This window comes from Lineus longissimus, chromosome 9, assembly GCF_910592395.1.
Source record: "Lineus longissimus chromosome 9, tnLinLong1.2, whole genome shotgun sequence".
NCBI lineage: Eukaryota > Metazoa > Nemertea > Pilidiophora > Heteronemertea > Lineidae > Lineus > Lineus longissimus.
In genome coordinates, this window is record NC_088316.1 from 14,056,824 (window position 1) to 14,072,865 (window position 16,042).

Below are 16,042 nucleotides of genomic sequence, written 5' to 3' on the forward strand. Positions count from 1 at the left end.
TCGTCATTAAACGTCGTCTGATTATCAAGAACAACTGTGTCGTCTGCTTATTAAAGGATTGAGCAGGCTGTGATTTGGTAAACAGCTCTTACTATGCGACTTGGAGCAGGAGACGTTCTCCACAAGCAGAACAAGAAGACAATAAGGTACGTGTTGGTTATTTACAGTTCTTGCCAAAGTTAATATCCCAAGTCATTGCAATCGCCTCGCACAACCGTTCTCGTCTGAGCGTCAATCTCGTCTCTGACATGGCTCCTGTGAACATGACTGTTGGTGTGACAGGAACCACTGTCCTCAGTCATTTTTGTCCCGCTTTATCATTCAATTGACATTAGGGTTAGACATATCAGTAGTTTAATCTGCTCGCTGGACATTATTCCAGGGGAACGAAAATCCTTTTACACTGAATCAAGTCACATGGTGGGACAGTGACGACTTGCAATATGCTCAAGTGCTGAGGAGGACTGGTTGTTACTGATTCGTCGCGAAATTATGATTGTACCTACTCTACTGTCCTTGTCCTATAATGTTGTTTTACCATTGTCCTTGTCTGTTAGTATAGTTATTTTGAATAGTTATGCAGCTGTCCTCATCCTTACTTTAGTGGTGGTGTTGAATTCTCCTCGGTCTTTCACATACATGTACACAATTTTATCAACTCAATGTGTTCCATTATTCCCTCTCCAGCCATGAAGTACTCTGTGTCCATGATTGGACTGCTTTTTGCCGTCTTCGCCCAGTCTCAAGCCTACCGTGTCCATCATGTCAACTTTGAGAGGGACAGCAATCGCTATTCCATGACAAGACAGAGGGAGAGAGGTGGGCTCGTCAGGATGGACATTCCGAAGCATGGTAACATGGACAGAGCGGTTATCCTTCATGATATAGAGAGGGTAGGTAGTGACAAAATCTTCTCCTTTTAGTCTTGACTTTGCGATACGCATTGGGAGAACACTGCCTAAAATCCGTTTGCGAAAGTTTAGTTTCAAGTTTAACAAGTGCCTCAGTAACTTGCCATCTGCCCATCAGTCCTGTTAAAGAGTGGTCTGTGTGTTTGTCATGGTGATGTCCCGATTGGGATATAGTTTAGGAGGAGACAAAACGAATACAATCACCATGGTCGCTGTCGAAGAGACACCGTTCCAGCACATCCTGCAACTCCATGGATCCACTGGTCTACGCGTATAATATTGTTATCATTTGATAGCAAACGTAAGAGATCGCACTCAAGATGTAACCTTTGTTTCTTCAGAACTTGACAATCTACAAAGATCTTTCCGTTGGTGCGTGTTTCGTCACGCCCTTAGTGCAGACGATCTTGCACTCACGTGGTCTCCTCCTGCGATACCAAACACAAGACGACAACTCAGAAAAATTCGATTTCATTATTTTCCCACACGGTGCCCAAATCAAGAACTTGGAGAATGAGGCCGGTCCGACAGTTGCCGAATTGTGCGAGGGGTACCCAACCTGGTACGCCCAGATCACCAGGCGTTCAGGAGGTGCAGACAATCAAGGCAGACGACAGAAGCGTTGGAGTTGGTCTGCAAGTTCTGCAATCTCCATCAACCGGGACGGAAGTATCGAGCGCTGTTTCAAGACTGACCATGGAGACTCTGCTGCTACAGAATGTGTTGCAGGCAACGCGTCAAGCCAGGCCAGTAGCAGCTCGAATTCGACGGACACCACACCGGATAATGATGAAGAGGAACAGAAAACGGGTGTTTGGGGGTTCATCAAATCTCTTTTCGGAAGGTATGTTTCCTGTTTAGATGTAATAATATTTCCCTTGCATTTTGTCACTACTCTTGACAAAGGTCGTCAGTTTTCGACTGGATATCCAGCTGAAAGCACATCCACAATCCCACAATAATCCGTCGTGAAGACAGGATCGTGACGTTTTTGTAAGCGGCATACATTGAATGCATTCTTTTCCCGACTGTCCCATCCAGTGGTTGTAGTCTTGGAGGATGCGGCGTATGATCTGTTCCTCGTGTCTCGTTAGCAGTGCTGTGATATCCGCAGCTGAAAACAGTTAGGTATAAAGACAACACCCTTCTAAATTTCTGCATTTTACTACTGCCCCATCAATCATTACAGGAGCAAAAGAAGCCTCTCCAGACAGAAGAGATGGAGTTTCTCCTCCAGTTCGTCCGTGTCCGTAGGAGCAGACGGCAAGGTTCACCGCTGTTCTCAAACCAATGCCGGTGAGAGTTCCTCCTCTGGGTGTGCCAGCGGTGGCTCGTTCAGCAGCGCGAGCGCTACCAGTGAGAATGAGACGGAGACGGAGCCTGAGAAGAACGAGGAGAAGGGCCAGTCCTTCTGGGATTGGTTGACCGGCAGGTGAGAGGAGTTAAGATGTTCCTCAAATCCGGACATTCTGGTTGTGACTTTGTCCTCAAATGACCGATTTGGGATGAATGGGAGCCGCTCGTCAGCAAGAAAGGCCAGTTACCTGATCCATCCTGCTGAGGACATAACAGTGGGCTCGTCAGTAGTGCAGGGTTGCCCCAATGGCCACATGGCTGCGGACATGATGAGGATGATAAGCGGGCAACTTTCTGTTTTAAGCCTCTAACCGAGTCACAGACGCCACCATTCTTACTATTTGTACCTGTATTTCAATGTCCCATCCAACATTACAGGCGTAAAAGAAGCCTCTCCAGACAGAAGAGATGGAGTTTCTCCTCCAGTTCGTCTGTGTCCGTAGGGGCAGACGGCAAGGTTCACCGCTGTTCTCAAACCAATGTCGGTGAGAGTTCCTCCTCTGGGTGTTCCAGCGGTGGCTCATCCAGCAGCGCGAGCGCCTCCAGTGGAAATGAGACGGAGATTGAAAAGAATAAGGAGGAGGGACAGTCCTTCTGGGATTGGTTGTTCGGCAGGTAAGAGAAGTTAGATAGTGTCTCGCTTTGATTTTTTTGGTTTCTTTTTTAACACCGCTTTCATGATAGAAGGTGTTCCAGATTTTGAACGCCCGTACGTTCATGAAGTCGGAAATGTCTTCATGACAAGGTACCCTCTTACGTGCGGTGTACTCCAATCCTATCACAGCGACATGTCTTCAACAAGATTTCTGTCGTCATCACTACACACCACCTAAATGTCGTCTATTCCTTTCCAGAAAATAATGGTGTTGATGGATACCCGTTCCCTCGGACACCTACCGTCAAACTGGAGAACCACAAGACTGATAGCCTGTCACTGCCCGATGATAAAGGAATACTGCCAATCATTTCTCAGTACGACCTCACGAATGAAACGTACGCATATCACTGGTTGGTGACCCACTCACTGACGGTCATCCTGAACTTCTTAGTATTATACTCCTTATATCGGATATACATGTATATTGAAAGATGCAAAAACCTCGATGGATAGGATGACTGTCGGTTGGTTCGAGAAACTGTGAAATTTGCCTGTGATCCTTTATAATAGTACATGTATAGAGCATTATTGTGATGATGATTAAGCAAGTACAGAATATGGTCTACTTTTGGTTTCTAAAATTAAATAATATTTGTGATACACACGATTTAGATTTGTTTACCCCCCCCCCCCCCCCCATTATCTCCAGCCCCATTTAGGTTATTGTTCAAGATCACAGCCAACGTCAATGTACATATATGAATCTGTTCTTTGAACCTACCTGACGTCATAACGCCCCCCTCGCCTAGACTCCGAAATTGTCCCAGGACACTCCGTCAACACACAGCTCAAGTCCCTTGGTGTCCGCTACAGGATGCGACTAAATATTTGAATATCAATATTGTCTTTATCGAGCAAATATCAACATACCAGTAAATTGCTATTCATTCTCCTTTAAAAGATGATGATCTGACCCTTTATTGATTAATTGACGTACCTCCGGTGGAAACCATGGACGCTAATTGACAGGAAATCACAGAATAATGACGTCATTCAGTCTGTGTCAAGTAATTACCTGAACATACATCAGCAGGACTCCGTCGCAACCCTTACGAGAGCTACGAACGACGAAAAACGAAGTTTTCGGCCACGGTTTTTGACCAGAGTTGCCTTATTCCTCGTGCTACTCAAGCGTAAGAGAGACGAGTGCTGCGTTAATGATTCCGCGCAAGGCGCGATACCACAGACCTTTCTCCTTCGTTGTCTCGTTCGTAGGGGTGACGAAATCTGCCTATTGTCTTTGCGCCGAGAAATTCGTTATTAGGGAGTTTTCGCAAAGCCCCGAAAACGTCAACGTAACCGGCTATCCCATTGTTCGAAATCGTTATGAGGAAGCCGAACAATGCATAGGCGTTCACGTTGGCGTTTCGGGGGATTTGCAAAACTCCCTAATATAGGACAATGTCACAACCTACTCTTCTATGGACCACAGCTCGTGGTTCCCAGGTGATTGACGGATAAAGGGTTGACATCGGTGTAACAGGGCGGGCAAAATGATACTTTTTGAAATAATTCGGCCAATGACGGTAAAATACACATTTTTTGGTGACTTCTGGGGGCGCTAGCCACACGCCCCTGCAGAATGTATTAACTATACCGGGTATGTGAAAATGTAAACATAAAACGAACACCGTTCACCACTTAGAATTTTATTATCAATAGAAATATCACGGCAGGGTCCACTAATGGGAGTTGACATTATGAATTATGCGTTAATGGCCACTGGTCCTCTGGAGAAATTTATAAAACTACTCATTGTGGTATCAAATTGAAATTCCTCGTGGTAGCTTTGTGTTGTTTTGACGACTTTATTCAGGTCTAATGACTTGCAATATTCTTCTGAGTTGCACACTATTTTGAACCAAAAGGCATTTACTTCAATGTGCATCATTTGGTGAATTTCCTTAGTCAAGTTAAATTTGATGCATTCTGTATTTTAATTGATTAAGATCGATTAGGATGGCGCCGCAGGTGATTGAATTTATTGGACGGTTTCAGCGCGGTCACGCTTTTTGTGACGTCACATCCCTGCAGGTGAGACCCAACTATGATTTGAGAAGCACTTAAAACGGAATCAAAGACTCATACGTTTGGATTTATATCTAATCTATATCATCATACACTGCTGATATCATGGATATTGAATGACACGAAGCCTTCAAACGACCGGATATTATTCGCCTCTTTCCGCAAATGAAACGATTGACGAGCCAGTCTTAGTCACCGGAGCTCCACTAATAAATATTCGATCGAAAAATATCACCTATAACAAAGCTTTAGGATGAAGAGGAAATTTAGAAGGTAATTCAACTGAATAACGTCAACGTGATTCGGGATCTGGACCTAACCCATATGAGATATATAAAAAAATAAATGATATCTATAATACATGTACATGAGCTAGCTGTCCCGTTTTGACGTCATGTCCACAATCGCCTGTTTGCCTTTGACCGACACTCAGCGCAATTTGAGATCGTGAGGGCAAAACGGTTCTGGTCAGGCATTGATCCTATGATATTGACAGTTGGAATACGATTGGAAAAGCGTCAGCAACCAAGGTAGGTTTAAGATATTTCAAATGTTGACAATTAATGACCATATTTAAGGATTTTTTTCTGAAATGGTATCGCATCCTGGCAACGGGAAAGGGTGGCCGTTGTCACGTCTGGATTTCCTTCTCAAACATGCGGCATAAAAGACACACTTGAACTAGTTGGTGTTCAGTGGAGAATCAATGTGGTTGCAGCACGGAGCACAAGGCGGTTGGTCTTCAGCTACATCTTCGTTGTTCTGTGTCAAAAAGCAACAGCTTCGTGGAGCGCATCGCAATTGCGGTCGTCTTAAAGGGTGGACAGTTTCTTGAAAGCTCCCAAACATTCGGCTGTAAAAGGGTCCGCGAGTCATGCAGTGTCATGGGGACACAGAGACATTGCATGATGCCAGGGACGCATAAAAAACTTCCTTTTGAGACTAATAAAGGGACATTGTGGTCAATATTTCACGTTCTTAGCATAAGATTACTTGAGCACACCACTTATACTGCACCTGTGTGTTCAGCAGGCCGTACAAAAGTTAAGCTAAACATTGGTAAGGTATACAAAGTAACTAGCTTTACTTGCTATAAGGTCGATCATTTCATTTGATGCGATATTGAGATTTTAATGAGAGGATTAAACGTTTAATGGTTTAAATTTTGTGAACGCTGTGCGGGACGCCGAGCTGACGGCAAATAAGAAAACAAAACACTCGAAGTCTCTTATGTCACCCCCAGGAAACCTTTTAACGTTTATGGACAATGATAATTCGTAACTAAAATGCCCGGTCAATAAAATCCTGCGAGTAATCTGTCCAAAATGTTGTCTTAACAAAAAAATATTAATCGATTATTGAAACGGCTTACAGGATATTTTGAAAGTCAACAAGAAGAGAAGGAACAATCTATATTTGGAAACAAAAAAGCATCGCTTTATAAACTCCTGAGGCAGTCAATTTCCAATCCTAGGACGAGGCCGGTCCACTGCGTCCGCATATTTCCGTCTGATCCCAGTGTTAGCTGTTCATGGGTCGATATGTCGTACGTTTCCTTTGACGTGGCAGTCACAAGAAAAATAGTAAGGGACAATGTAAAGGCAATTATTTGCACTCCACTTGAAACATCTTGTATCGGTTGGAAAGCAATCTTGAACAAATATATTTGAGAAACTTGATAATTTATTCATGCAGTGGAGTGTTACACTGACAAGAAGTTACTGCCTCTGGTTGTTTACACTAGGGAGGTTTAGTAATGACATATACCGACGACAACGTTACTGCACTTTGTTCACTGTGTTCTGAAGGATGCACCCGCCTCTCAATATTTCAAACGTATATAACTTAGGAGTTAAAAAAACCCGGAGTCTCAGGATGAAAATGCTGCGGGGGACATTCGCCTGTCCAATTTTATGCTCGGTACTGGTTGGGCTAACTGATGCTTGATGCTTTGATCATGCCGATTGCGTGTGAGCATGACGTCTGGATTTACGTATTCAGTCAGAGTTGTAACTCGGAATGTCTCTGCTTTGAAAATTGAAGAAGGTGATAGCCGAATTTACGCCGTGTTCAATACTCTCCACTTCTAAAGGCCGATATAATATTAAGAGTAAAACCGACGTTTCTTGTGACGTCATTGTTGAACGTCTGCCCAGACCACCATGTTCATGTGTCGTCTGCTATGAATAATGTTGATTGTCATTCCAAACATGTAACCACAACAATACATCCATCCAGATATTAATGATACCACTTTCTTCATGGTCCGTTGGCTTTTTGTATGCCGCCGTTACCATGGCGATTATTGTTCCGAATTGTTGTGATACAAATTAGTTAATTATTCCGTCAACTGATCGATGTGTTGGCATGGAGTTTATGGTTAGAGCTATAATCATTTGAGTCCATAGTGGAGGCATGGCTTGAAGCTGATAAGTCTCGTAATTGATTACTGTTATCTCGACCCTGCACCGACCACCTGTTGGCCTAAATTGATATATATCAAAATATCATACAATGGCAAGGACTTCCATAATGTGTAAAGCCTTGGTCACTCGTTTTCGCAACCTCTCTAATATGTCTTCGTTTACAAACTGGAGAGGTTGAGAAAGTGACGCGTGCGCATACGTGCCGACACTAAATATTATATCTTTGACTGAGTTGTCAAATGTCAGGATAATTCATCAACTGTGATAAGATATCAGATTCATACACATACGGGTGCGGAAGTAATTACACATACACATACGGGAAATACGGGTGCGGAAGTAATTTCAGTACTGCATTTTAACTACGGAGATTTTCCGATATTAGACCATTCATTTTCTTTTCAGTTTCAAATGTGATAGCAACCCCCAAACAAGCACAATGACGAAGCCCCCGGCGCTCAGACCGCTCCGCTCCTCGGCCGAGCCTGTTTTTGTAACGGAGGTGCCCATGACAGCTCGGGCTCCTGGTACACGGGTGTCGTTCACTAGGTCCAGGGAGGAGAGAAAAAAGGTCGGTAATTTCGTTCTCGTTTGAAAGATATCTTCCTATTCTAACATGACTGCCTGTTCAAGTTATGCCCCTTGGTATTTTCATGAAATTTTGCTGTTAGCCTAGTATAGAATTTCTAATCAATGAGTGTGCGTGCTTTTTTCTCTATCTGTTGGATTATTTTTGGTTGTAATCAGTCATTTAGAATTCAATGGGTGATTACAACGGAACATGTACACTTCCTGAAATAATTGATTAGTTATAGAAACGGCCTGCAGGGCAAAGAAAAAGGGGATCAAATATCTTAAAGCTGAACTGTTTGCCGACGAATGCCACTCAGTTCAGCTTTGAGGGTATAAAGGCCTGACCATATACTAACCACCCAGAATGGTCAAAATTCTTTCCGGAATTCTTTATATCTCCAGTTTGCATTTTCAGTTGGTCGACGTTGTGCACAACCCGAAGCTGAACGGTCGCGATCTGTGCCAAAGGGAGATAGTCAATGCGGAATTACTCAACTTCAAATTCTGGGGCACTTTGAGAGAGTCAAGGACGGAGGTAAAAAACACACTGCCTAGCATTAAAAGTAAGTCGAAAGTTGGAAGTGTTCCCCAAGTGAAGCTGTCCTTTTACCTTATAATTACCCAGTCGGTAAAAGTATGAAAAATCAACGTTTGATATCATGATTATAGATAACAAGGTTAAAGAAGAATTGAAGGGAATGTACAACTAAAAAGGCCAACATTTAGCGTCCCAACTATCAACAATGACCTGGACACCACGTTTCGATCCTACAAACGTATAGGGCCTATACTTCTGTCTTCTAATGACAAACTACGTTCTTCTTTCAGCGATAGAAAAAGAAAAACTGGCCATAGATTTCGCCCGAAATAAAAGAACCAACCCCGAGGGTGTGGCCTACAAGGAGTTTTATAACGAATTCTATGACAACAAATACGGCTACTAGGCGATGAGTGATACAAACTCCTGAGCTTCAGGGCTTTCCATTCGTCGAGACTATAGATTATTGAATTATGTTCGGACAACATTCTTGTTTGTTTTGCAAAGGACATTTTTGTTGGATGTAACATTTGTGACTACTCTACACTATTACCATAATATTTAATGTGCGTGATTATAAGTATCTTTTCTATAAACTGCCATCTTTGTATTGTATTGCTTTTTTTCTACAACTTAATGTAAATAAAAATCGTGTTTTCATACAAGTATATATTGTTTCTTTTATGTTTATAAGTCCCGTTGAGGGAAACAGAGTGAGTATCATAACAAAAATATCAGACTCACTGCAAAGTCATGATGCAATTTTTTTTGCACCTCCGTAAGGTACTCCCCATGCCGCGTCCCCACGTCGAGACGGCGAAGTACAGAGGGGTCAAAAAAGCCTAGGGTGAAGACAGGTCAGGAGCAATTTTTTAAAAAAGTCTTTGACTGCCTTTACTAAGCGGCATTTAGTATAATGTCACAATCAGAACTGCAGAGACTGACGGCATGCAACGTCACGTCGAAAACAAGTTATAGTCTCGCAATCCCTCCAATGTAATACGGCTTACATTTCCTTGCCGACCTTTATGTCACAACTTGCATGGACAGTGTCACATCGTGTCGCGTGGGGCATTATCTTGTGCCAGGCTACAGTAAGGTCAAAGAGGCTATGAATACAGTCACAAACAGTTCTTGGGGATGCAATATAGAAACATCATGAACAACCTCCAGTGATGTTCTCCAAGGACAATGGTCACAGCAATACTACGAGTTGGCGATCTCGATGTTCTGGAGTAGACCAATGTTAGATAGACTCTTATACAGTCCATTTAGTCACCCTGATGGTCCTTCTTCCACAGGACGAGGCCGGTCCACTGTGTCCGCAGTGTAACTGATGTCTGATTGGATACCTCAATCACTGTGGCGGTACTATTATTTCGCTACAACATTCTAGCAGATCTACCCAAGGGCACGAGCTGCTGTCAAAAGTTAAAGCCACCTGGGAATGTAACCCAGTGGTGGCATGCATGCATGTTCATGACGTGTAGGGGATCATTCGTATAGACAGTACTTTGTATAGCTTCTGTATTGTCCATTTTATGGGTTACATTTATTCAACCATAGCAAAGCTTTTGCAAGTTGAATAAGCTATCACAATGTCAAATTGCATGATTGAAGTTTGAATTCGTCGTAGGTCATGTTAGATTACTTTCTACTGAAATCAAAAGTTTTGTTTATTCGTTTTTGTTCCTGACAGAAAGAGGGGTCCAGAACAAAGGGGTTCGTGTGAAGTCTCGATATCATATTTGAAGGACCCATGGCATTATAGAGGCCATTGTCAAGCTGTCAGCTGCCCAGTCACCTTTCACTCTACAGTTACTAGCAGAATGCCATTTAATTGCCAAAAAATGGAAAAATCTGACTGACTAATTAGGCTTACTGACTCATGTACCCTTCCTCCCTTGCAGCGATCAGCTTTTTGCAGGTGATTATGGAGAGGCGGAGTGTAACCCCTGATAATACGAAGATGAGAACGACAGAGTCAGGGCCAAATCTATGGCACAATTATTTCAGTGGCTAGCAGATCTACCCAAGGGCACGAGCTGCTGTCAAAAGTTGAAGCCACCTGGGAATGTAACCCAGGGGTGGCATGCATGCATTGCATTACTCATAACGGTGAAATGTGATCAGAGTTATTTCAACTACCTCTACATCATCCGTTTAATGGGTTGATTTATTCACCAACAGTAAAGTTCTTGCAAGTTTAATTAGATATTACAAAGTTAAATTGTATCATTGACACAATAATTTGTAGTGAACAATGCCATATTAATTTTTATTGTAATCAAAAATTAAAATAGATAATTCAATTATTTTTTCTTCTTGGTGGCAATTGTCGAGTGGCCTTATTGCTCAAACTACATACATTTCATCACAAAAGTCAGACAGGATGAGAAGGCCATAACAAAACGGTTCATGAAAAATAGTCGTTCAATCGGCGTTATCAAGAATGTTAGACCATTGTGAGAGGTAACTCTTAGTTGAACTAATGCTGGCATTTGTTTCTGACACTTATTGCGCAACTCGACCGACCCAGAAAAATTTTGATGAGTTGATATTTTCAAGCAGATCTGCCCAAGGGCACGAGCTGCTGTCAAAAGTTGAAGCCACCTGGGAATATAACCCAGGGGTGGCATGCATGCATATAAACGCACGAGTCAAATGTACGAGTCTGAAATAAACATACAGTAATTTCTAACGCCTCAGTATTGTCCGTCTTATGGGTTACATTTCTTTACCCATAGCAAACCTTTTGCAAGTTTAGTTACATATTGCAAAGTCAAATTATATCATTTATACTATAATTCGTGGTAACTCATGCCATTTTACTTTTTAGTGTAATCAAATATATTTCTTTCTCTTCATGATAGTCAATGTTGCTAAAATGAAATCATAAGCACATATAAAGGCAGACAGGAAGAGGAGTACAGAACAAAGGGGTCAGTGTAAAATCTCAGTACCATTTTTTAGTAGAGCTCCTGTCTAAAGCAATAGCCACCAGGAATGCATCCTGGCATAACCAGTGGTTTTCAACATACTCCGCCTGTCGATATATTGTATAGGCCCTATGACGTAGGAGTAAGAAAAGCCTGATCTCAGGATGCCGGGAATGTAACCCATGCATCATTCATTGTATGGGTTATGTAGTATTTACCAAGGTAAATCTTTTGCAAGGGCACGAGCTGCTGTAAAAAGTAATAGCCACCAGAAATGCATCCTGGCATAACCAGTGGTTTTCAATATATTCTGTTTGTCGATAATTTGTATATGACGTAGGCAGTAGAAAAGCCTAATCTCAGGACCCATGGGTGACATTAATGCATCATTCATTGTGTGGTTTATGTAGTATTTACCAAGGTACATTCTAGCATGTTTAATCAGATATTGCAAAGTCAAATGGTATCATTAACACTAAAAGTTAGAGTTAACCATGCCATATCAAGATTTTTTCAGAATCCTTCAGCATCTTTCTTTTGTTTCTGCAATCTCAAGCAGGTCTGCCCAAGGGCCCGACCTGCTGTCAAAAATAACAGCCACCTAGGAATGTAACCCAGGTGGCATGCATGCATGTATGCACACGAATGTATGGTCGCTTCCTGTTCATACAGTTATTTGTAATGCCTCTGTATTGTTCCATTTATGGGTGAAATTTCTTTACCTATAAGAAAGCATTTGCAAGTTTAGTTACATATTGCAAAGTCAAATTATTTCGTTTATACTATAATTCGTGTTAACTTATGCTATTTTACTTTTTAGTGTAATCAAATAGATTTTGTTCTCTTCTTGATAGCCAATGTTGCTAAAATGACATTATTAGTACATAACGTCAGACAGAATGAGGAGTCCGGAACAAAGGGGTCAGTGTAAAATCTCAGTACCAGTTTTTAGTAGAGCAAATGCACCCAAGGGCACGAGCTCCTGTCTTGAGTAATAGCCACCGGGAATGCATCCTGGCATAACCAGTGGTTTTCAATAAACTCTGCTTGTCGATATTTTGTATATTGACGTAAGAGTAAAAAAAGCCTGATCTCAGGACCCATGGGTGACATTAATCACTGTTATGTAGTATTTACCAAGGCAAATTCTTGCTAGCTTGATCAGATATTGCAGAGTCAAATGGTATCATTAACACTAAAAGTTAGAGTTAACTATGCCATAGCAAGATTTTTATCACAACCCTTCAATATCTTTCTTTTGTTTCTGCAATCTCAAGCAGGTCTGCCCGAAGGCCCGATCTGCTGTCAAAAATTAAAGCCACCTGGGAATGTAACCCAGGGTGGCATGCATGTATAGATACACAAAAGTGTAAGTACCTCAATTGTACATACAGTTATTTGTAATGCCTCTGTATTGTTCCTTTTATGGGTGACATTTCTTTACCCATAAGAAAGCTTTTGCAAGTTTAGTTACATATTGCAAAGTCAAATTATTTCGTTTATACTATAATTCGTGCTAACTCATGCTATTTTACCTTTTAGTGTAATCAAATATATTTCTTTCTCTTCTTGATAGCCAATGTTGCTAAAATGACTTTATTAGCACATATAAAGGGAGGCATGAAGAGGAGTCCAGAACAAAGGGGTCAGTGTAAAAACTCGGTACCATTTTTTAGTAGAGCTCCTGTCTAAAGCAATAGCCACCAGGAATGCATCCTGGCATAACCAATGGTTTTCAACATACTCCGCCTGTCGATATATTGTATAGGCCCTATGACGTAGGAGTAAGAAAAGCCAGATCTCCGGATGCCGGTGTAACATCTGTGGTTGTTCCCCATGTGTCAGTGTTTCCAAACAATAGGTAGCTAGAGAGACCACGACTTTTCATTAGGGGGGATACACAGAAAAACTTGTCAATCTATTTTTGAGCGTTCCCAAACAATGAGGGGAAACACTCAAAAACAGAAACACTCAAAAACATTACACCGGGAATGTAACCCATGGGTGGCATTTATGCATCATTCATTGTATGGGTTATGAAGTATTTACCAAGGTTAATTTCTTGCAAGTTTAATCATATATTGCAAAGTCAAATGGTATCATTTAAACAAAAACTATCTTGATGCCAGTCACTGAAAATAATTCGTCAGTTTATTTATAACTAGCCTCTGACAGGGGGAGAAGCATACAAAAAACGCAATTCAGTGGCCAAATACAGTATATCTTTATCAGAATCCATCAAAAATCTTTCTTTTCTTTCTGCAATCTCAAGCAGGTCTGCCCAAGGGCACGAACTGCTGTCAAAAGTAAAAGCCACCTGGGAATGTAACCCAGGGGTGGCATAAATGTGTATGTATGTACAAACAGCTGGAGCCCAACAGAGTAATTTAAACAATCTCAGTCTTATCAATTCTATGGGTCAGGTATATTAAGCAAAGCAAATTTATGGTAATTTTAATTATTCATTACTAATCTGGACAGCAAAATTTAAACCAGAATTCATTGTTAACAGTATCATATTAATTTTTTGTGTATTCAAAAACTTTATTAACAATTAAAGTAATTAATCATTCATGTTTTGTTTTTTATGCATTTAAGTCTATATTGCTCAATTGGTGCATTTTCTTCAAATTTTGTAACGAGTCATGATATCAATCATCCGAAACAACATATCCACCATTCTACCACAATCAGTCAGCAAGGGCTCTTTCCCATCCAATACTTATTATGTTCGGAGGAACTGAATTTTAATGTTTGTGCATGTTCATATTTATCTCTTGTAAAGCGCCAATGACAATTTTCAAGTGGTGCTACATGAAATAAATTATTATTGTTGTCATTGATGCCAGCAACATATCATTATTATTAATGTGCTCAATGGCATAACATCTAATTTAGGATCAAACCAGTACTGCCCAAGTATGTTGCGGAAAGTAAGTACAAGCCACTTGCTAAGAGGGGGGGGGGGGCATGTTCGTTAATCTGAATTTTCTAGCAGATCTACCCAAGGGCACGAGCTGCTGTCAAAAGTTGAAGCCACCTGGGAATATAACCCAGGGGTGGCATGCATGCATGTGCATTTTGTGTGTATGTGACGAAAAGCAGTGCAGAGTTTACTCATTCTGGCTTAACACTATCAATTCTTTGGTTTAAGATTTCTTCAGGTGAGGAAACTTCTTGCAACTTAATTCCTTCGCACAAACATACATTGTCACACTCATGCCTAACATAGTTGTATGTCATATTGAATAAATTTCTTATGCAGCCAAAGAGGACAGAACTGCCAAGGGTAGGCACATTTCAAGCGTGATGGTGACTTGAGGAGGTCATGACAAAAGTGAACTACTATTGACATCTATTGGCAGGGAATATAACTACAGTGCTGTCTGGAATCCTTACTAAAAAGGGCAACAAACTAATTTGGAACCTGAATTAGTGTCCTTAATATAGGGCGTCCTCATAAGAGAGGTGTCTCCTACAGGAGGTTCCACTGTATGACCGAATCGGGGCTTTTGAATCCAGGCAGGAGTCACCACACACCAGGTCATTGTGACAATGTCAAAACTCATTGTGGTACACTACATGTATATCATTCAGTTACTGATGAATTCCAGTAAGATTCCGTAAAACTTGTTTACACATCTAATCCTTTCTCTCCTGCCCAAAGAATAAAAGAGTGTTTTTCACCTTTATAGGATTTCTCTAGCATTTTGCTATAGTTGCTATCATATGCATCAGTGGTAATCCGACAAGATCAGATTAATCACCAAGCCCAGACTTTTCATTCGGATGCATGCAATTTTCAGGGTTATTGCTTGGTCCAAGTTCTGTTAATAGCCACTGAACACACTGGTCCCATGTACACGGTCACAGACGCTGAGCAGCCTTCCAAAATAGAGGAGAAAAGCACCTTGACCTTCCAATGTGAGAAATTTAGGCCACATCCACCGTCTGCAATGGGAGACATAGGGCAAGTGTACTTTCCTGTGGCTAATCCTTGCATCAGCCCCGAATAAGTAGGTGCATTTGACATGACATCAAATGACTTAGGTAGAATGCGTAATGATTCAAGTTGCCCGGGGACAACTTTGCAATCAGACTTCAAGAGCCCTGACAGCTAAAAGTTGAAATAACAACTTGAATGCAAATTGACCAATAAAGCAAAATAGTTTAACTGAGAAATATCCCTTTTATTAACAATATTTCCATAGAGTTTTAATCATACTACTGTACAAAAAAAGCCCCTTTGAAGATGCTCGCGGAGGCAAATCCTAAATGCTGGCGTTATTTACAATAATCTTTACAATATTTACAACATGTTGATAAATGCACTTTTCTCAAGATCCACATTTTTCCATAATTACTATTAAAACCCAAATACACTTCTCCATTTTATGCATCTTGTATCTCCAAGACCCTGATTGACAAAGTCACCATGTTGCTCTGCCCCCTCTACACTGCACTTTATCAGGCCTGCCCTGCAATTCCTCATTAATTTCACCTCTCTCCAATAAAAGCACTACTCTGTCGCATGCGTTACACGAACAGGGACATCTGAAGTTTGGATACCATCAATGCAGCCACGATGACCAAAGTTATGGTGGTGCTACTTT

The 16,042-nt window shown here is 41.3% G+C and overlaps 2 protein-coding genes across 2 annotated transcripts; both read left to right on the forward strand.

The window, feature by feature from the left end:
* The first annotated feature begins 25 nt into the window (after positions 1-25).
* On the forward strand, positions 26-3,525 carry LOC135493821 (uncharacterized). The gene is made up of 6 exons (XM_064781405.1): positions 26-146; positions 688-893; positions 1,253-1,755; positions 2,101-2,343; positions 2,646-2,882; positions 3,122-3,525. The coding sequence occupies exons 2-6, from the start codon at positions 690-692 to the stop codon at positions 3,126-3,128; spliced, it is 1,194 nt and encodes a 397-aa protein (XP_064637475.1). The 5' UTR covers positions 26-146; positions 688-689; the 3' UTR covers positions 3,129-3,525.
* Positions 3,526-5,306: 1,781 nt separating this feature from the next.
* Positions 5,307-9,131, forward strand: LOC135493961 (uncharacterized). Its single transcript, XM_064781656.1, has 4 exons — positions 5,307-5,483; positions 7,785-7,950; positions 8,368-8,515; positions 8,781-9,131. The coding sequence occupies exons 1-4, from the start codon at positions 5,437-5,439 to the stop codon at positions 8,894-8,896; spliced, it is 477 nt and encodes a 158-aa protein (XP_064637726.1). The 5' UTR covers positions 5,307-5,436; the 3' UTR covers positions 8,897-9,131.
* The last annotated feature ends 6,911 nt before the right edge of the window (positions 9,132-16,042 follow it).